This window comes from Neoarius graeffei, chromosome 1 (assembly GCF_027579695.1).
Source record: "Neoarius graeffei isolate fNeoGra1 chromosome 1, fNeoGra1.pri, whole genome shotgun sequence".
NCBI classification, from domain to species: domain Eukaryota; kingdom Metazoa; phylum Chordata; class Actinopteri; order Siluriformes; family Ariidae; genus Neoarius; species Neoarius graeffei.
In genome coordinates, this window is record NC_083569.1 from 58,264,048 (window position 1) to 58,286,947 (window position 22,900).

The following is a 22,900-nucleotide window of genomic DNA, read 5'->3' on the forward strand; positions in this document are numbered from 1 at the left end:
CATAGTCAGCTGGGATAGGCTCCAGCTTGCCTGCGACCCTGTAGAACAGGATAAAGCGGCTAGAGATGATGAGATGAGATGGAATTTGATGTCCATGAGGATGAAGTATGCTGTCTGTCTTATGCTGATTACCTCATCTGTAGCAGCCCAGGGTTTCCAGGATATCCCATTGCACTGCAGGAGCTGGCCTAAGCTTGCATTAAAATGGAGAAAACCTGCCAGCTCTAGAGTGCAGGCCTTAGATTCAGGCCTAGACAATATATTCTGAGCACATAACAACAGATACACTGATTAGATTGGGATAAACTTGCACACATATGTAGTGAATTAGTTGTAAATAGGCACCTTGATTTTAACATACAAATCTTATAAATTACATTCTGTATGCTCCATGCTGGATTTATACCTGAGTAGCTGTCCTTCTTTGGTTATCTGTAGAAAGTGCTGTAAGGTGGCTGGTGCTTTTGGCTGGGAGGGAACGCTGCTGCCCTCTACTGGTTACCTGCACTTGAGCCTTCTTCTTAGAGTTAAACCCAGTAGTTTCATCCTCCACTGTCAGTGACATTATTCCATGATACTGCAATAGAGAAAAGTGTAGAGAAACTCCTTTCAAAGTGGTTAAATAAAAGTCAAAGTCCTTCCTGCACCATTCAAGGCGCGTTTGGCAGCGCCGATTTCCGTTACGTAGCCCTCGGCCTCTCACCTATATTACATAGCTAGGGTTACAGTGGGGGGATAGTTCTCTGGTAATCGTGAGAGTTTGACTCCCCACTCGCATATGTATTGCAGCGTGCCTTGCCAGAAGGCACCATTTTTATAATGGTCTTTGGTATGACCCGACCATGAGTAGATCTCCTGATCAAGAGGCAGACAGGCTAACCACTATGTAGGTTAAATAAACTGTTATGTAAATTTAATGATTATAGCATTAACTGAGGCGGCACGGTGGTGTAGTGGTTAGCGCTGTCGCCTCACAGCAAGAAGGTCCGGGTTCGAGCCCCATGGCCGATGAGGGCCTTTCTGTGTGGAGTTTGCATGTTCTCCCCGTGTCCGCGTGGGTTTCCTCCGGGTGCTCTGGTTTCCCCCACAGCCCAAAGACATGCAGGTTAGGTTAACTGGTGACTCTAAATTGACCGTAGGTGTGAATGTGAGTGTGAATGGTTGTCTGTGCCTATGTGTCAGCCCTGTGATGACCTGGCAACTTGTCCAGGGTGTACCCCGCCTTTCGCCCGTAGTCAGCTGGGATAGGCTCCAGCTTGCCTGCGACCCTGTAGAACAGGATAAAGCGGCTAGAGATAATGAGATGAGATGAGCATTAACTGACGGTACAGCTATTTCTGAAGAGCAGGAGATGATATACTGTATGCAGAAACTTAATTATTGCAGTCAAGAGTATAAATTTTGGGTCGCACCGTTACCTCATAGCAAGAAGGTTCTGGTTTTGAACCTCGCCATTGACTGGGGCCATTCTATGTGGAGCTAGCTTGATCTCCCCCTGCCTGCATGAGGTTCCTCTGGGTTCTCAGTCCAACGACATGCAGATTACGTCAACTTGCTACTCTAAATTGGCTGTACATCTCTGTGTTAGCCCTGTGACAGCTTGGCGACCTACCCAGGGTGTACTCCATCTATTGCCGAATATCAGCTGGGATAGTCTCCAGCTTCCCCCGTGACCCTGACAGATAAGCGGTATGGATAATGGATGGATGGACTATAGGTTCTGCCTCTAGAGACAATCCCAAGACTCTTATTCACAATAAGGTCCTACTAAACATCGTTTAGTACTGTTTGACTTTGCTCTTCTACACTTTCTAGTATGACAAATCAAAATGGCACTATCCAATATAACCCAGAAGAAGGATGGTTCCCTTTTGGGTCTGGTTTGTCCCAGTGTTTCTTCTTCATGACATCTCAGGAAGTTTTTCTCACTACTTTCACCTCTGCCTTGCTCATTAGGGATCTAAATCTGAATTCGGATTTAAGTAAAGCCAAGTGGCAATATCTATTAGTAAAAGCATGAGAAACCATGGTACATTGACTTACAGTGTAAAGAACATCAGATCCACTCCGAATGATTGAAGAGGGTTGAATCTGTGGGTAAAAATAAGCTGTTACACAAATTACACTGGTGCAAGGTATACATCGCCTACAGGAGGCACATATTTTATATAAGAATATCAACTCACAGACTTTCTATTGCCATTGGTTCTTAGTCTTTTCTTGGAGATGGGAGTAATAACTTGAGGCAAGTTATCACCTCTGGCAGTCTCTTGCCCATCTCGCACCGTGATAGGCAAGGTCTCTACCTGGATGGAACCATGTTTGGGGTAGGGCCCTGCTTGGAGCTCCTTACCCTGAAGATCTGGGCCTATGGGAGACTGTTTCTCAACACACTGCCCTGTGGAGGCATCCATATCTTAATGAGTATTGATTTGTAAATGCATGAAATGGAAGAAATGTACATATTTAGTTGCCTACTGAAATGGTAAAGACTGCTGTCATAGGCCACAAAGGCCACAAAGTGCAACCCTGATTCCAAAAAAGTTGGGACAAAGTACAAATTGTAAATAAAAACAGAATGCAATAATTTACAAATCTCAAAAACTGATATTGTATTCACAATAGAACATAGACAACATATCAAATGTCGAAAGTGAGACATTTTGAAATTTCATGCCAAATATTGGCTCATTTGAAATTTCATGACAGCAACACATCTCAAAAAAGTTGGGACAGGGGCAATAAGAGGCTGGAAAAGTTAAAGGTACAAAAAAGGAACAGCTGGAGGACCAAATTGCAACTCATTAGGTCAATTGGCAATAGGTCATTAACATGACTGGGTATAAAAAGAGCATCTTGGAGTGGCAGCGGCTCTCAGAAGTAAAGATGGGAAGAGGATCACCAATCCCCCTAATTCTGCGCCGACAAATAGTGGAGCAATATCAGAAAGGAGTTCGACAGTGTAAAATTGCAAAGAGATTGAGCATATCATCATCTGCAGTGCATAATATCATCAAAAGATTCAGAGAATCTGGAAGAATCTCTGTGTCTAAGGGTCAAGGCCGGAAAACCATACTGGGTGCCCGTGATCTTCGGGCCCTTAGACGGCACTGCATCACATACAGGCATGCTTCTGTATTGGAAATCACAAAATGGGCTCAGGAATATTTCCAGAGAACATTATCTGTGAACACAATTCACCGTGCCATCCGCCGTTGCCAGCTAAAACTCTATAGTTCAAAGAAGAAGCCGTATCTAAACACGATCCAGAAGCGCAGACGTCTTCTCTGGGCCAAGGCTCATTTAAAATGGACTGTGGCAAAGCGGAAAACTGTTCTGTGGTCAGACGAATCAAAATTTGAAGTTCTTTATGGAAATCAGGGACGCCGTGTCATTCGGACTAAAGAGGAGAAGGATGACCCAAGTTGTTATCAGCGCTCAGTTCAGAAGCCTGCATCTCTGATGGTATGGGGTTGCATTAGTGCGTGTGGCATGGGCAGCTTACACATCTGGAAAGACACCATCAATGCTGAAAGGTTCTAGAGCAACATATGCTCCCATCCAGACGACGTCTCTTTCAGGGAAGACATTTTCCAACATGACAATGCCAAACTGCATACTGCATCAATTACAGCATCATGGCTGCGTAGAAGAAGGGTCCGGGTACTGAACTGGCCAGCCCGCAGTCCAGATCTTTCACCCATAGAAAACATTTGGCGCATCATAAAACGGAATATACGACAAAAAAGACCTAAGACAGTTGAGCAACTAGAATCCTACATTAGACAAGAATGGGTTAACATTCCTATCCCTAAACTTGAGCAACTTGTCTCCTCAGTCCCCAAACGTTTACAGACTGTTGTAAAGAGAAAAGGGGATGTCTCACAGTGGTAAACATGGCCTTGTCCCAACTTTTTTGAGATGTGTTGTTGCCATGAAATTTAAAATCACCTAATTTTTCTCTTTCAATGATACATTTTCTCAGTTTAAACATTTGATATGTCATCTATGTTCTATTCTGAATAAAATATGGAATTTTGAAACTTCCACATCATTGCATTCCGTTTTTATTTACAATTTGTACTTTGTCCCAACTTTTTTGGAATCGGGGTTGTAGTTGCCAAGTCATAAAACCTCTGCTACTTAAATATTCATTTATGAACTGACCGTTCTTGTTGTCCATTATCGTAATGACAGCTTTGTTGTTTCCTCTCTGTATCGCACCTACAGGGGAATCCAGTGTCACCTCAAACATCTCCTCAGCCTCCTCCAGGAAATCCTGCACAAGCTCCACCTTCCACTGACGACTGGCCACACCTGGACGCACACGAATTTAGTATTCAGTCTGATAAGTGGTTTTAACATGCATCTTTCATCCTTTTGACATATTATTAACAAGGCATTGATGGAATAGCTGTAGGTGACAGCAAAGTAGGATTTTATGGGGGGGGGAAGAGCCAGTAAATGTACAGTACCAGGGTCAAACTGAATCAGAGTTGAGGGAGCTGATTTGAAGTCCTTTCCTATAGCTGCTGTTAGTTCCTTTACCTGAGGAGTGAAGAGGACATAGTCATGGAACTATATAAAATAACCAAGCAAAGAGTTAATTCGCTCATTTATTTTCATGTTTTCTGAAAGTCCAAGGATTTGGACTGGTCATAGTGCACTAAAGGCCAGTTTCCCCTTCACTTTCCTACTAACTGCAAATAGAGTAGGGTGACCAGATTTCCCTAGTCTGAAACCGGGACACTTTTGCGTGCGACCATGCTCGTGCACACACACCTTTTTTTTACGTAAACGTGACAGTCAGAGAGGTGCTCTTATCATTTTGTTGAAGCTCACATTTATCAACATCTCACATGAAATAAAACAAACAGGCATTTTGTTATCTAGTAGCATAGTGGTATACAGATCAGTTAAATTATGGTCAGACAGCAGATTTTGTAATGGCTGAGAATAGGCCAGGCTATGTCCATAGGCCAAATTTAAACTGATTTATTTCACCTGTTTGTGAGAACACCAAGAAGAATGCATATGCACATGTAGGCTATATCTCTAAAATTGTATGCACTATAGCATGAACTTAAAAAGTAGATATGTGACCTTAACATAGCCTAGGTCAGAATCAGCCTTACTAACCATTCCCCACAACTGAATGAATAAAGCAAGATGTGTACAAAAGTGAACACTTTAATGGAAGGTGCAACAAGCTGTTCAACACAGCAATATGTCCAAACTGTCAGAATGGTATGTTAAACAGAAACAAAAAAGAGACAAGTGATTTGAGAATATACAGTGGTGCTTGAAAGTTTGTGAACCCTTTAGAATTTTCTATATTTCTGCATAAATATGATCAAAAACATCATCAGATTTTCACACAAGTCCTAAAAGTAGATAAAGAGAACCCAGTTAAACAAATGAGACAAAAATATTATACTTGGTCATTTATTTATTGAGAAAAATGATCCAATATTACATATCTGTGAGTGGCAAAAGTATGTGAACCTTTGCTTTCAGTGTCTGGTGTGACCCCCTTGTGCAGCAATAACTGCAACTCAACGTTTGCGGTAACTGTTGATCAGTCCTGCACACCGGCTTGGAGGAATTTTAGCCCATTCCTCCGTACAGAACAGCTTCAACTCTGGGATGTTGGTGGGTTTCCTCACATGAACTGCTCGCTTCAGGTCCTTCCACAACATTTCGATTGGATTAAGGTCAGGACTTTGACTTGGCCATTCCAAAACATTAACTTTATTCTTCTTTAAACATTCTTTGGTAGAACGACTTGTGTGCTTAGGGTCATTGTCTTGCTGCATCACCCACCTTCTCTTGAGATTCAGTTCATGGACAGATGTCCTGACATTTTCCTTTAGAATTCGCTGGTATAATTCAGAATTTATTGTTCCATCAATGATGGCAAGCCGTCCTGGCCCAGATGCAGCAAAACAGGCCCAAACCATGATACTACCACCACCATGTTTCACAGATGGGATAAGGTTCTTATACTGGAATGCAGTGTTTTCCTTTCTCCAAACATAACGCTTCTCATTTAAACCAAAAATTTCTATTTTGATCTCATCCATCCACAAAACATTTTTCCAATAGCCTTCTGGCTTGTCCAAATGATCTTTAGCAAACTGCAGATGAGCAGCAATGTTCTTTTGGAGAGCAGTGGCTTTCTCCTTGCAACCCTGCCATGCACACCATTGTTGTTCAGTGTTCTCCTGATGATGGACTCATGAACATTAACCTTAGCCAATGTGAGAGAGGCCTTCAGTTGCTTAGAAGTTACCCTGGGGTCCTTTGTGACCTCGCCGACTATTACACACCTTGCTCTTGGAGTGATCTTTGTTGGTTGACCACTCCTGGGGAGGGTAACAATGGTCTTGAATTTCCTCCATTTGTACACAATCTGTCTGACTGTGGATTGGTGGAGTCCAAACTCTTTAGAGATGGTTTTGTAACCTTTTCCAGCCTGATGAGCATCAACAACGCTTTTTCTGAGGTCCTCAGAAATCTCCTTTGTTCATGCCATGATACACTTCCACAAACATGTGTTGTGAAGATCAGACTTTGATAGATCCCTGTTCTTTAAATAAAACAGGGTGCCCACTCACACCTGATTGTCATCCCATTGATTGAAAACAGCTGACTCTAATTTCACCTTCAAATGAACTGCTAATCCTAGAGGTTCACATACTTTTGCCACTCACAGATATGTAATATTGGATCCTTTTCCTCAATAAATAAATGACCAAGTATAATATTTTTGTCTTATTTGTTTAACTGGGTTCTCTTTATCTACTTTTAGGACTTGTGTGAAAATCTGATGATGTTTTGGGTCATATTTATGCAGAAATATAGAAAATTCTAAAGGGTTCACAAACTTTCAAGCACCACTGTATACTACGGAAGCCGAGAGAGGCCCTTCATATAATCCTTTTTTTTTTATTCACTTTGTTATCCCGAGATAACGACATAATTAATTCAGGATCTCAAGAAAACAACACAACTAATTCGAGATCTCGAGAAAACAAAACCGTTATTCCGTGATCTCGAGAAAACAAAACAATTATTTCATGATCTCGAGTAAACAGCTGAGAAATGGTTCATTCAGGTGCACCAAGAGACTTGTGATATGCTGACTTTGGGGCTATTTCTCATTCTGTATAGATGCAACTTTGGTGATTAGAATGTCTGGAATAATCGATCACCTAATAAGGCAATATTTTGATCAGGGGTTGACACAGGGAGAGATTGCATTAAGTCTTTTAATAAGGGATAATTTCAAAATTAGTCCGCGGCACCTCCGCAGAAGACTGGCCCGGCTTCGTCTCTACCGACGGAGATACAGTGATACAGCTGAGATCATGAAATTGCTTTGTTTTCTCGAGATCCTGAATTAGTTATGTCGTTATCTCGGGATAACAAGGTAAATAAAAAAAAGATTATATGAAGGGCCTCTCGCGGCTTCCGTAAATATACACTCAAACAAAACAGCAGTAAAGGAGGAGAGGGGCGACAGCCCGAGGAAAGCCCCCACAGGAGCGCACAGCATTTGCAACATAGGCTACCCAACTCAGTACAAGAACAAAACACTTACAGTGTGTGCAGTAGGCTTCATGCGCATTGTTCTGCACCTCTCGGAGGAAGGGGTAGGTGCCCTGTAAATCTTTGGAAAAGGTACATTTTCTCATCTCATTATCTCTAGCCACTTTATCCTTCTACAGGGTCGCAGGCAAACTGGAGCCTATCCCAGCTGACTACGGGCGAAAGGCGGGGTACACCCTGGACAAGTCGCCAGGTCATCACAGGGCTGACACATAGACACAGACAACCATTCACACTCACATTCACACCTACGCTCAATTTAGAGTCACCAGTTAACCTAACCTGCATGTCTTTGGACTGTGGGGGAAACCGGAGCACCCGGAGGAAACCCACATGGACACGGGGAGAACATGCAAACTCCGCACCGAAAGGCCCTCGCCGGCCACGGGGCTCGAACCCGGACCTTCTTGCTGTGAGGTGACAGCGCTAACCACTACACCACCGTGCCAACCCGGTACATTTTCTTTTCGGCATAATTGCTGCGGCATTACTGCTGCTAGCTGCTAGACAAAGAACATTCGCGCCAGTTAATGTTTATTTTATTGTTGCATGGCAACACGTTCTGTTGTCTGGAATAATGTGGCTAAATAAACACCCACGCCACAGGGCCAGGGGGCAGTAACCAGGAAAGTTTGCGATTCCTGTCAATTCATCAAAATAGTAAATGCAGACATTTCTCCGCTAATGATTCCCACGCTGCTCAGTCGCAAACTGGGACATAGCCGTGTCCCGACAGACTTTTGTCGGGACTCGGGACACACAACCCCAAATCGGGACTGTCTCGGTAAAACCGGGACATCTGGTCACCCTAAAATAGAGGCCTACTTTTTTCACCTTGAGAGTTACATATGATGATTCCTGCATATTGCCCTTCCTCTGAACAGTAACAGAGAGTGGTCCTTTGCCTTCACACACACGATACTCTGTCTTGGTCAGCTCTACACTGACCCAGCTGAACTCTAATCTACAGATAGAGAAACAGAAATAACAAGATGAACATTCATGGACACTGATAGTTTTTCTCTTATTATGCCTTGAAGGTGCTGATGACAACATTCAAATGTGTTTTAGACATGTGGTAATCATAATTTCAATTTTAATTTTGAAAAACAGTGACTTGCAATATTGCCATGCAATAGAACTGGCTAATTTCTTCATTCTGTTTAAATGATTCTGGCCTGGAAATTAACTCGGGTCAAAACTGAGCTGCCAAGAGCGTTTCCTCTTTTCCTGAAAAGGACACTTTCAAGGCACATATTGCTTCAAGGAGAAATGGAACGCTCGTCTGTTTCTATTGCAATTCACCTCACAGGCAGCAGGGAGCACTAAAATTACAAACCGCTTCTTTCAGAATGCTAGCTTTCATTATGAGCTTATTGTGTATAAGCAATTTTTTTCTTTCTAGCATGCATTTACTTGTGAGATGGTCCAGTGTTGCCCAGTACATCAGAGACTGCAAACTCCAGACTGTCATTTAAAGTGTCCAGGGAAGGGTTAATTATATACAGAATATTTCTCTTGTTCAGATCCTTCTGAGTGAACTTCTGATGCACAAACACACCTGGAGATACAACAGGAAGTCTGATGGTGACAGGTTGACCAGTGATATGCTCAGTACACCATGACACAACCAACAAACTCTTATATCCTTATAGGATTATGGAACTTCATTATCAGCAGATATTCTGATAAAAATGTTGTACATCTTTTTACCATTGGTGACGTTCTCCAAGTATCCAAAGTAAGGCGCTCTGAGTATGTGGAAGATGAGGTTCTCATCTGCAATATTCATATCCTGAGCCTTTAATTCTCTGGATGAAATAAAGATTCCATAGCGTCCATCTTTTAGAAGCTCCACTTTCCACAGAGTCTCAAGCACCATGACGATTGGAGGAGACTGGTCTAAAGTTTCAATCTGAACACACGCGCACACATTTATGGTCAAAAATATATTTGTACCTCAAAGACTACAGACAACCCTGATGAAAATTCTCTGTAGTTTAACATGATTATAGTATCGGTACTTCATTGAAACACTATGACGGTTTATCGACAGTGTGAACTATATCACCACGGCTCTGTTGAAATCTGATTAGTCAGTAGCTGTTGGTTAATTTTTTATAACAGCACAGTGCTGAGAGTATTGTTGACATGTTTGTATTAACATAAAATGGTAATCATTGACAAATTCATATGGTATAAGAGAGATAAAAACTTTTGGACTTGCTGTTATAGGAAAACAATCAACTTCGGGGTGGTGACAGCATCACATTACCTTTATGTTGATTATTTTCCTGTAACAGCAATGCCCCTTGTGTTTTTCTTCCTTACTTATTACATAGCCATCTCAGATACTATAGAAATGATTGTAATCATAAAAATGTGTTATAAAGTGGTCTTCTATTGCACCAAAAATTCATAGGATAACACTCAACTCCACTCACCTGTATAGAAAAGAAGACTGGCTCTGTCTGCACCTTCCCTCCCACCAGGAAGCCTCTTGCCGTGCTGTCAGCAGCAGTGAATGTAAAGCGATCAATCTGAGAAGCTCCACCTGAGTGTCTGTAAGCAACATCCAGGTCCTGTAGGTTCTGCTGTGTGAAGTTGCTCCCTGGAGCTAAGGGGAATCCTTTCACAATAATCTGACCGTACTGTGGGGGCTGCACCAGCATGAACATCAGGGAATGGGGTGGGGTATCTGGATCAGACAGGTGCAGGTTATCAGAGGTGATAGTAATGGTAGAACCCTGAGGAACCTGCAGACCAGCCTTCTGCACTAGCGTAGGGAGAACTCTGTCTGTCATCTCCACCAAAATCTCCAGAGTACCATTACGTGTGGATTTTCCATTACTGATGACAAACCTACAAACAATTTAGAAAATCCAAGATGTAAACGAAGAATTAGTATACACTTCAGATTCTGTACACTCTTAGAATAAAAGACTTCCCAAGGGTTCCTCAAAGGTTCTTTTGCTAGTTAATGGATCTTAGTATAAATATGGAGGTGATTATAGGAAATCGCGTGCGCTGTTTGGTCGAGAGATTTGGACTATTTCTCGATAATCACCTCGAGCGACTCAGCAAAATGGCAGCTAATTGCTTCACCGTAAGTGAGAAAGAATTACAAATTATGAAAGAAAATGCTGTTCCTAAAAGCACTAAGGATGCTATGAAGTTTGGTCTAAAACTATTCAAAGGTAAAGTGGAATTGTTATATATTTTATCTATTTCAAAACAAAGTATTTTATGTGAGTCGGCATGGATATGTGACACAAGTCTGTGCGCATTACATTTGCATGCTGCTTTTGAAGATTGAAATCAATGATTTTTTTAATACATTTTTTTAACAATCACCGGTGTGTTTTATACTAAAACAATTATCAGCCTCAGTGAATATCAGTGAATAATAACCTCGACTTTGTCTCTGCTATTAATCACCGATATTCACCACACCTTCAGTGAATAATTGTTAATTAGCTTCTTAAAGAACTCTCCCTGAGAGGAAATACAGGGGTCTCCAAAGAACCTTCTAGGGTTTGCCCTTAAGGGCACAAACAAAAGAACTTAATGAGTCTAGATTTCAATTTTCTGTCTAAGAATGTGAGACTGGTATTCATCATCTCATTATCTGTAGCCGCTTTATCCTGTTCTACAGGGTCGCAGGCAAGCTGGAGCCTATCCCAGCTGACTACGGGCGAAAGGCAGGGTATACCCTGGACAAGTCGCCAGGTCATCACAGGGCTGACACATAGACACAGACAACCATTCACACCTACGGTCAATTTAGAGTCACCAGTTAACCTAACCTGCATGTCTTTGGACTGTGGGGGAAACCGGAGCACCCGGAGGAAACCCACATGGACACAGGGAGAACATGCAAACTCCGCACAGAAAGGCCCTCGCCGGCCACGGGGCTCGAACCCGGACCTTCCCGCTGTGAGGCGACAGCGCTAACCACTACACCACCGTGCCACCCCTGGTCAGAACGTATCTTTTTTTATTTTTCAAGAATTATTATTATAGCATTTTTCACAAATTGATACAATTATGTCACCGGTTTGTTTACATTCTAATTGGAAATTATTTTGTCGGACATTTTGTATAAAGTTTTTATTTACTGTATTGAATTTGCAAAAAATAAAAATGCTTGGTTTCTCAAAATCCAGTGAATGTGGATAGAGTAAAACGGTTATTCCACTCAATCTCGTCATACATGGCTTACAGCCGACGAGGCGCTATGCGCCTCGTCGGCTGTAAGCCATGTACGACAAGATCGAGTGGAATGATTATTAGATATTTCCCAGTGTGGATTTTTCCTCTAATAGATTGATTAAACCCAATATAAATGTCACAAATTGACATCATAAAAGCAAAACAAGCATGGTCCATACTGCACTGTCTCTGTAGGTGAAGTAGCTCTGTTGTCATGGACGTAGCACACCAGATTAGCCACTACATCCAGCTGGCTGAAGGAGTGTATGGGAATTCCAGTGTGTTTGATGTACTCCATATGACCGTGTGCTGGAGGCACAGTAATCACATAGAGCAGCTCTTCTGGCTTTTCAGTGCCATCTACAGCCAGCAAGACGTCTGTAGTGATCACTACATGGTCTCCATAGCTAGCTCTCACCGGCTTTACAAACAGTGCTATGTCTCCTGGAGAACAGAAATAGTGAAACTCCACATGATCTGATCTACTATTAAACATGTATATCAACCATTCTAATGCGTTATATTAGATATAGCATAGCTTCTTACGAAGATGAAAACATTATAGACAAAAACCTTTCACTAGCTCCTTGACTGAGATGTGGAAGTGTTGTGCAGGGGAACGGTTCCTGCCGTCTTTTAAATGAAAGATGAAAAAGTCTTGTGTGTGAGTTACAGAATGAGCTGTGTGTACATAGCGCAGCAAGTTCATATCCACAGCCTCCTGGGAACAGTTCATTCCTGTTGACAATGTCCTCCAGTCCAGGCCTGCCTGAGAAGGTCCCAGAGAGGTTTACATAATTTTATGATTCAAAGATGACATTTCAAAGATGGCATTTCACCAAAATAAGCATAGTTATATAACACCACACAATGCTGTCTGAATAATCATTTCCAGGTTTTATAATACTGCAAAGACATTAAAGGTAGACTGCCTTTCAGATTTTTCAAGTGTCGGTCACTAAAAGAATTTTCCCTGACACCCAATTATTTTTGTTTAGTGGACCGAAAGCTACTGAATTCGAATCACAGACTTCCAATTTTATTATTATTATTAAATGGAACAATTAATGAATTTAGGGCCACATAGCACTAAATTCATCACTATTTTTGCCTGCTTCACCATGACCCAATTCAAGATACTACATCATGCATCATGTGGTGGACTTTCCTGGTTCACGCAAGGCATTGTGGGATACAAATTTGAAACAGGAGAGAAAAATGGAGGACGTGAGTGTGTGAATGAAACATGGAAGACTGACTACAGTAATGCAAAGCGAGAAGAAAAGACGTTATGTTGTGAAGGAAAGGAAACGCAGGACCAAACTAAGAAATATCGGCGGTCTCAGCGAGCACCTCGATGTGATCAGCTGTTCGTTTAGCGACAGAATGATGGAACTGTCAGTGCACGGTCAAAGTAAACCTGTAGATGGCAGCAATGCAACACTGTGGATGTAAAACCCAAAAGAAGAAGAAGAAGGTAAACCTGCGCATGCGCACACAGACTTCCTCTGTCTACTTGACGGCACAAAGCGAGCGATTTCAGGCACATTATTTGTTACGGAATCCCCTCAAATTAAATAACTTCCCAGCCACAGAATGGCCTGGGTCTTTTTTTTTAGATATTAAAAAAATAAACATATGTCACAATGACCAAATTGCAGAGGGAACTAAATTTCACAGATATGAAATCAAAAGGCCGTCTAGCTTTAATAATACTTGGTAACTATTCAAATAAAATGTAGGCTTACGAAAAGTTTTTCTTGTGCACTGACCTTAATCTGAAGCAGACCATGAATGGGAACACTCTCCAACACATAGATGATGTTAGTGGCGGGAGTGTCATTGTCATGCGCGCTTAGGACAGCACTGGAAATAAGTCTGGTCTCTCCTGCTTCCACCTCAATCCCAGTGTTCCTGCAGTACACACACCATGGCTATTATCTCAGTTCCATCACAGAATTATTTTAGCATGTAATTAGAATTTACTCAGGGGTTAAAATACTTAATTAACTTTACTTTGTTTACACTTAAGCATTATGGGCAGTACGGTGGTGTAGTGGTTAGCACTATCGCCTCACAGCAAGAAGGTTCTGGGTTTGAGCCCAGCGGCTGGCGGGGGCCTTTAAGTGTGGAGTTTGCATGTTGTCTGCATGGGTTTCCTCTGGACGCTCTGGTTTCCCCCAAAGACATAGGTCAATTGGCTCCTCTAAATTATAGGTAAGAATGGTTGTTTCCCAAGCCTGGAACTGGGAGGGTTGCAGCAGGAAGGGTATCTGGTGTAAAACTATGCTCCAATTAATGGACAAGACTTTATCACACCTACACTCAAGCACAGTGAAATTCCTCCTCTGCATTTAACCCATCTGAAGCAGTGAACACACACGTACCCAGAGTAGTGGGCAGCTATGCTACAGTGCCCAGGGAGCAGTTGGGGGTTAGGTGCCTTGCACAAGGGCACTTCAGCTCAACCTTCAGGCCATGGCTGTTTCACGTTAGCCTAACCTGCATGTCTTTGGATTGTGGGGGAAATTGGAGCACCCGGAGGAAACCCACGCAGACATGGGGAGAACATGCAAACTCCACACAGAAAGGCCCCCATTGGCCGCTGGGCTCAAACCCAGAACCTTCTTGCTGTGAGGTGATAATGCTAACCACTACACCACCATGCTGCCCAGACATGTGGATCAATAGGGTCCACATGACAGCAGCCCCACACACATAACTGGGACAAGCTGGAAGAAGTGAGTGAGTGACTATACTTAAGCATTCTATTGGGCTATTTATACTTTACTTGAGTGTTAGTGGAGTGGAATCTCCTACCTAATTACATTTCCAAGAAAAAAAAATGACTTTTTTACTCCTTGCATTTATTTACACTTTCAAAGTACTCATTACAAACCCTGAGGAGTCTTCTCTCCTCCAGCCAATGAATGTGTGATATAGGACAGCTGACCATCACACCCATATGTGTTTGTGTTTGTCGAACATCCCATTTCAGTTTTATTCCCCTTTTGCTGTTACAATAATATCCATTCTGCTGCGAAGGCTTTCCACTAGATTTTGGAGCATAGCTGGGTTTTTTTTTTCTTTTTTTCCAATTCAGTCACAAGAGCATTAGTGAAGGCAAGCACTGATGTTGGCTGAAGAGGCCTGGGGTGCAGTCAGCAGTGCAGTTCATCACAAAGGTGTTCAGTGGGGTTGAGGTTAGGGCTCTGTGTAGGTCATTCAATTTCTTCCATTCCAATTTTGGCAAACCATGTCTTTATGGATCTTGTTTTGCTCATAGAGGCATTGTCATGATGAAACAGGTTTACGCTTCTTAGTCTACAATCTACAGCATATAAAATAATTCTATATAATTGTGTGCTTCCAACTTTGTGGCAATAGTTTGGATAAGGACCACATATGAGTGTGATGGTCAGATGTCCACATCCTTTTGGCCGTTATTGTATATCAGTAGAATGTGCTCCTGTACATTTTATTTGCGTTTCATTTTATAATATCTAATCCAATCTATCAATGTAGAAGAAACTATCAAGAATCTTGCCAACTTGCCATCTCTTTTGACCTACTTACAAATGTAATTGCACCAGATAAAACATTTAGTTTTTCTTTTTTTTTAAATATATTTAAAAGCAACATTTTTACTTTTACCTGGGTACATTTTTGACTGAATTCTTAATGCAACTGAAATATAGCTTAATACATACATATAAGTTATCAATAGTTTTTCCACCCCTGAATATGCTTGCCTGTGTTTATAAGAATCATGCATGGACCACTCAAATTATTTTCTCTGTGCACAGAAAGAAAAACAGACTTTCATTTCGTATCAGATACCTAATGATACACGGCTTCTCATCATTGACAGGCATCACTTTGACCAATATGTGCCTCTGGAGCTGATGTTTTCCATCAGACAACTGGATGATGAAGCTGTCCTGCTTACTTTCTGAGTCATCATGCAAATACACCAATGACATACCTGTGAAGACAGAGTCACCAAGAGGTTCAAAATCTGTTGTACATGTCACAGAATGCAATAATTACCAGAGTTTCTGACTGATTGATTGATTGGATCATTGATTGATTCTTTCATTCATTACATGAGTGTATACCATTTCTGAGATCTTCCATGGTGAAGACTTGGACCTGAACCTCTGTTCCACGACTCTGGATGGATCTTCTATAATGGGCCACATCATTACCATTAAGCCCTCCTATGATAACCCCATGTTGGGGCTGCTGGATAATGCGAAATGTTAATTGATCTCTGGGAACATCTAAATCCACAGCATTAATAATGGAGGCGTCCAACTCTTTCATGTCGCCCTCTCGGACCTGCAAAACACACCTCCATATTTACTAATTATAGTCGTCACTAGGTAGGGAAATGTAAGACAGAAATGACAGCGGTTCATTTTCATTCATGGCGGCCTCAGCCGAGCCGCACACCTGGAGGCCCAGTCATCCCGATCCGCCATGCATGATGCTAGTTCTAGTGCATCGAGGGCGCCCACATCCCTCAGCGGTAGCTTCCATGTATATTGCAATAATATCTCAAAGCAAATTACATTTTACTACTATGTAAAAATTTTAATATTATACGTTTTTACATCATCTATACACTGCATATTCCAGGGGTATGGTCCTCATGAAATCTACCATCGTATTAGTTAAAAAAAAACTCAAATATTTAATAATTTGTATATTGTAGCAATTATTTTCATCTTACACTAATGTTCCTGGCTAGGAAATCTGGGCTTTCATCATTTATTGGCTTGATGATGATGTAGAAGGGGATTGCAGAGGATTGGTGTTTGCCATCAGAGATGTATAGCATAAACTGGTCAGCAGTGGGTTCAAACCTTCGGTGTCTGGACTGCACATAGTTTATGTGTCCATTCATTACATCCCTATAGGAAAAAGAGGCTGAGAGACAGAGTACATAAAAACCACCAATGTTGGTTAATGTGTTTATTTTCTCGACTTAAGGTTTAAAACGTACAACACAATTAATTAGCATCCCTTTGAAAACCATGACAATGTGAGCACTGACCAATACTGATTCCCATGTTGCTCTTCTCAAACCCTGGACTAGGCAGAACGTTCTCAAGATAGCCAAACTGTGGTGGAGACTCTAATACGACCTGCAGTTCCACCAGAGGAGTATCCTGGTCAGAAGCTCCTATATGTGCTACAGTGATAGAGGCAGAACCACCTTCATCCACCTGAAGCACTTCACCTGTGGTAATAAAAAGCATTTTTCATGGAGAATAAGCCCATTATCATTATTAACATTAATCTATCAAAAATTATTATATATTTCTTGTTTAAATTATAGATACAGTACCAGTCTAAAGTTTGGACATACGTTCTCATTCATAGGATTTTCTGTATTTGGACTATTTTTGTCATTGTAGAACAATACTGAAGACACTGAAATAGGACCATATGACCAATGCTGACCAGATATGCCAATTCCAGTTCTCAACACAGCAGTGCCTCCAACAGTGTAATGAGACATTGATGTGTGATGCAGTCATAAAGAGTAGCTGTAATCGTATACCTACAAAATGTACCTACTGTATATTGCAGTGGTGAACCATTACTATTAGAGCTGGGACTTCAGCGCAGCCAGAACTTAGCCAGACACACCAAAAAAGCAACAGCGCAAAGGATTTTGCAAGGGATTAGTGGCAGGCTGCCAGGTAGCTCTGCTGTGTGTAGCTTTCAAAGATGATTTTAAAAGTAACTAAGCAAATTACACAGGGAAATTAATTCTTAAGTCTGAGTGAAAAATACTGCGGCGAGCGTGCGTGGGAGAAGAGTCTGGAGATAGGAATCTTAATTTCTTGGTTGTTAGCCTGTGCTACTTGCTCTTGATAGCACTGGCTTGACTGCTTTATTAGCATTCGCTAACACTACTGATGAATGCTACACTGGCTGGAAGATAACTTCACTGCCGCACTGATGGCACCGACTCACATTTAAGCTAGCGTTGGCCTTCCAGAAGACCTAAGGTGATACATTTTTGGTCCCTCCTACTATGAATCAAAATCTGATTGATTAATTCATCTGTCACTTCCTACATAAACATACACTGCTATGGCCTTCTGTCCCAGCAATGAAGTCCTAACCAATGAGTGAGCCAGCTCTAAACTCTTCTCAGCCTAGAGACAGCAAACAAAAAAATCTCATTGGATAACTCGATTTTAATGTTTTCAGAACAGTAACCCTTTCATTTCTGAAGCAAATTTGATAGAAAACGAGGTCAAATTAAAATTAGAAGAGAATAATTATAATGAAATTATGAGAGAAATTAAAGAATGAAAGAAATTAAATAGAACATTTGAAATACTGATGAGTGGCACGGTGGTGTAGTGGTTAGCGCTGTCGTCTCACAGCAAGAAGGTCCGGGTTCAGCCCCGTGGCCGGCGAGGGCCTTTCTGTGCAGAGTTTGCATGTTCTCCCCATGTCCGCGTGGGTTTCCTCCGGGTGCTCCGGTTTCCCCCACAGTCCAAAGACATGCAGGTTAGGTTAACTGGTGGCTCTAAATTGACCGTAGGTGTGAATGTGAGTGTGAATGGTTGTCTGTGTCTATGTGTCAGCCCTGTGATGACCTGGCGACTTGTCCAGGGTGCACCCCGCCTTTCGCCCGTAGTCAGCTGGGATAGGCTCCAGCTTGCCTGCGACCCTGTAGAACAGGATAAAGCGGCTACAGATAATGAGATGAGATGATATGTTTGGGCTTCTCTGAAGGCCTAGAAGGCCCTGACAGTTCCCCTCTGGTATACTGTACACTACCATTCAAAAGTTTGGGGTCACTTTGAAATGTCCTTATTTTTGAAAGAAAAGCACTGTTCTTTTCAATGAAGATCACTTTAAACTAATCAGAAATCCACTCTATACATTGCTAATGTGGTAAATGACTATTCTAGCTGCAAATGTGTGGTTTTTGGTGCAATATCTCCATAGGTGTATAGAGGCCCATTTCCAGCAACTCTCACTCCAGTGTTCTAATGGTACAATGTGTTTGCTCATTGCCTCAGAAGGCTAATGGATGATTAGAAAACCCTTGTACAATCATGTTAGCACAGCTGAAAACAGTTGAGCTCTTTAGAGAAGCTATAAAACTGACCTTCCTTTGAGCAGATTGAGTTTCTGGAGCATCACATTTGTGGGGTCGATTAAATGCTCAAAATGGCCAGAAAAATGGCTTGACTATATTTTCTATTCATTTTACAACTTATGGTGGTAAATAAAAGTGTGACTTTTCATGGAAAACACAAAATTGTCTGGGTGACCCCAAACTTTTGAACGGTAGTGTATGAGTGTTGGTACTTTAAGTCAAGAAAATAAACACATTTACCAAACTTTAACCGGTCATGAACCTGATGGAGTGCCCGGACCTCAACTTCGCTATTTTGTGATGGGATGGCCGCATCACTGAACAGCACTTCCGTTCATTGATATTCGGTGAGCTCGGCCACCTGTTTCGCCCAATGGCTCCGAATTGCCTGCTGAAGGTGACTGCTGGCAGATGAGCATGATGCCAAAAGACCTGAGTGTAAGTAGCCAAATCTATGCCAATCTGTGCCAGTCTATGTTAAATCCCCATTTTACTTAAATCTAGCTTGATACTTCAAGTATAGTGTTTATTATTTAAAAAATAATATATTATGTAATGTATGCTTTAGTAGTCCTTTCTTACAGTTTGAGGTCTGCTTAAATTCCCTTCAATAAATTAAAGACATCTGTCTTGCTAATAGAATTGATCAAATATGGTATACCAATAGCAATGGATGGTGGCTGGTTGTCCACAGGATAAACGGTAATATTGAGGTCATAGATTAGCAGGGAGTCCTGGGGATGTGTTGTTTGCCTGTTAAACTGGGAAGGTCTGTCAAAGCAGCATGAAGGAACTGGATCCGTCTGTTCATCAGAGATCACAAACGTGATGGTATCATGACGAGGGAGCAATCCAACCTCCAGGCCTTTGGAATGTTATTTATATTAGTATCTATTCTCATTTCAGACACCACAAAACCATGACACATTCAAGTATAGACCAATATTTTGCAAATCTGGAAGAGGTCTAAATATGTTTTATTAATTATTATAGAAAGCAATAGGTGAAATATTTTGCCTAATACAAACAAATAGAGAGAAGGAGAAGTTTTAGTACCTGTGTGTTTGTAGCTGATGATCCTGGCTTCTATATCTTCTTGAAAGAACCTATCTACCACTACACCATTCTTTAGCACTACACCATGATATGGCTGACGAGCAATCAGATAGGTCAGTTTGCTGTCATCACTATCAACATCTGTTGCACAAATGTACTCTATGGTGATCACTACTTCCTGTCCCTCTGCACACTCGAAAACAGTCTTCAAGCCTGGCACCAGTGCTGGCATTTCATCATTGACTAGTGTTACCTGTCAATGAATATAAGAGTCTTACAGTTAGATATGATTTAGTCATTTTGTTAATAAATACAAGTCAATGATGTAATATTTACCTTAATATGTAAAACAAAATCAACTGAATTCACCCCATCTGTGGCGATACATTCAATGTTATCTTCTTCTGTCTCTGAACTATCATGGTGATATCTGTGTGTTGAAAATGCATGACCATCATCACACATCGTACACATATTGGAAATTCATTCATAAGTTCAAAATACCAATTATGGAAATGTTCAAATACAGTGGTGCTTGAAAGTTTGTGAACCCTTTAGAATTTTCTATATTTCTGCATAAATATGACCTAAAACATCATCAGATTTTCACACAAGTCCTAAAAGTAGATACAGAGAACCCAGTTAAACAAATGAGACAAAAATATTATACTTGGTCATTTATTTATTGAGGAAAATGATCCAATATTACATATCTGTGAGTGGCAAAAGTATGTGAACCTTTGCTTTCAGTATCTGGTGTGACCCCCTTGTGCAGCAATAACTGCAACTAAACATTTGTGGTAACTGTTGCTCAGTCCTGCACACCGGCTTGGAGGAATTTTAGCCCATTCCTCTGTACAGAACAGCTTCAACTCTGGGATGTTGGTGGGTTTCCTCACATGAACTGCTTGCTTCAGGTCCTCCCACAACATTTCCATTGGATTAAGGTCATGACATTGACTTGGCCATTCCAAAACATTAACTTTATCCCTCTTTAACCATTCTTTGGTAGAACGACTTGTGTGCTTAGGGTTGTTGTCTTGCTGCATGATCCACCTTCTCTTGAGATTCACTTCATGGACAGATGTCCTGACATTTTCCTTTAGAATTCGCTGGTATAATTCAGAATTCATTGTTCCATCAATGATGGCAAGCCGTCCTGGCCCAGATGCAATAAAACAGGCCCAAACCATGATACTGCTACCACCATGTTTCACAGATGGGATAAGGTTCTGATGCTGGAATGCAGTGCTTTCCTTTCTCCAAACATAACGCTTCTCATTTAAACCAAAAAGTTCTATTTCGGTCTCATCCGTCCACAAAACATTTTTCCAATAACCTTCTGGCTTGTCCACGTGATCTTTTGCAAACTGCAGACAAGCAGCAATGTTCTTTTTGGAGAGCAGTGGCTTTCCCCTTGCAACCCTGCCATGTGCACCATTGTTGTTCAGTGTTCTCCTGATGGTGGACTCATGAACCTTAACATTAGCCAATGTGAGAGAGGCCTTCAGTTGCTTAGAAGTTACCCCGGGGTCTTTTGTGACCTCACCAACTATTACACACCTTGCTCTTGGAGTGATCTTTGCTGGTCGACCACTCCTGGGGAGGGTAACAATGGTCTTGAATTTCCTCCATTTGTACACAATCTGTCTGACTGTGGATTGGTGGAGTCCAAACTCTTTAGAGATGGTTTTGTAACCTTTTCCAGCCTGATGAGCATCAACAATGCTTTTTCTGAGGTCCTCAGAAATCTCCTTTGTTCGTGCCATGATACACTTCCACAAACATGTGTTGTGAAGATCAGACTTTGATAGATCCCTGTTCTTTAAATAAAACAGGGTGCCCACTCACACCTGATTGTTATCCCATTGATTGAAAACACCTGAGTCTAATTTCACCTTCAAATTAACTGCTAATCCTAGAGGTTCACATACTTTTGCCACTCACAGATATGTAATATTGGATCATTTTCCTCAATAAATAAATGACCAAGTAGAATATTTTTGTCTCATTTGTTTAACTGGGTTCTCTTTATCTACTTTTAGGACTTGTGTGAAAATCTGATGATGTTTTAGGTCATATTTATGCAGAAATAGAGAAAATTCTAAAGGGTTCACAAACTTTCAAGCACCACTGTAAATGAGAAAAAAATCTGCTAAAAATTGAAAATGATGAATCAAATGCTGTCATGTCTGACCTAACTTTTAGGCTTTTCATGTCTCTAACAGTGAAGGTCTGGCCTTGATTCAAAGGTGCACCATCCAGATACATGTCCCCATGCTGAGGCCTTCTCTTCAGCGCCACATGTAGTGAGTCCTCCAGAGAATCCGCATCAGTCACGTACAAGTGATCTGCACTGACCCAGCATTCTCCCCCCTCGTCCACGATTAATTGATTCGCGTGCACCTAAGAATCAAACAAAACATCATTATTCAAACCTTTATGGAGCTATTTATGCTTCACATAAACATGATGTAGAGTAGCATTATCTGACTAAAATCAGTGCAACTGTCAGTAAAGGTTTCCAATCAAATAACTAACATCTCATCTCATCTCATTATCTCTAGCCGCTTTATCCTGTTCATATTCTAGTTAATACACACTGTTCAAACAAATTGTGTGGTCTGAGCAGATGGTTTTGGGGTACCTCCGGGGATTGGTTGTCTACTGGCAACACTGTAATATTGAAACAGATTCCAGTGGTAGTTCGGTCCTGCTCACTGGTCACAGACAGCACAAATTGAATATGCTGAGGATAAGGTCCAATATCTTGGAAAGGAGGCATATAAGCCACTTTCATGTAGTTGACAGCATGCTAGTGGAAAGGAAGAAAGCATTTTGTGAGCATTTGCATCCCCCTAAATGGCCAAACTGTGTGAAAAGGAAGAA

The 22,900-nt window shown here is 41.4% G+C and overlaps 1 protein-coding gene across 2 annotated transcripts in view; it reads right to left on the reverse strand.

The window, feature by feature from the left end:
- Window positions 1-22,900, reverse strand: part of frem1a (Fras1 related extracellular matrix 1a) — a 55,452-nt gene that overhangs the window by 1,775 nt on the left and 30,777 nt on the right. Inside the window, exons 13-34 of one of the 2 annotated variants that reach the window (XM_060935430.1) lie at window positions 22,659-22,826; window positions 22,209-22,417; window positions 20,348-20,441; window positions 20,012-20,264; window positions 19,617-19,820; window positions 16,883-17,068; window positions 16,559-16,755; window positions 15,942-16,164; window positions 15,664-15,808; window positions 13,596-13,737; window positions 12,397-12,592; window positions 12,003-12,267; window positions 10,056-10,473; window positions 9,325-9,526; window positions 9,028-9,172; window positions 8,446-8,575; window positions 4,476-4,548; window positions 4,168-4,317; window positions 2,187-2,398; window positions 2,044-2,091; window positions 407-577; window positions 133-264 (exon numbers count right to left, since the gene is read on the reverse strand). In XM_060935430.1, the coding sequence (XP_060791413.1) occupies window positions 133-264; window positions 407-577; window positions 2,044-2,091; window positions 2,187-2,398; window positions 4,168-4,317; window positions 4,476-4,548; window positions 8,446-8,575; window positions 9,028-9,172; window positions 9,325-9,526; window positions 10,056-10,473; window positions 12,003-12,267; window positions 12,397-12,592; window positions 13,596-13,737; window positions 15,664-15,808; window positions 15,942-16,164; window positions 16,559-16,755; window positions 16,883-17,068; window positions 19,617-19,820; window positions 20,012-20,264; window positions 20,348-20,441; window positions 22,209-22,417; window positions 22,659-22,826 (3,963 nt within the window). Of the gene's footprint in view, window positions 1-132; window positions 265-406; window positions 578-2,043; window positions 2,092-2,186; window positions 2,399-4,167; window positions 4,318-4,475; window positions 4,549-8,445; window positions 8,576-9,027; window positions 9,173-9,324; window positions 9,527-10,055; window positions 10,474-12,002; window positions 12,268-12,396; window positions 12,593-13,595; window positions 13,738-15,663; window positions 15,809-15,941; window positions 16,165-16,558; window positions 16,756-16,882; window positions 17,069-19,616; window positions 19,821-20,011; window positions 20,265-20,347; window positions 20,442-22,208; window positions 22,418-22,658; window positions 22,827-22,900 lie in introns of those variants that run through there. The other variant, XM_060935439.1, reaches the window with a different exon arrangement.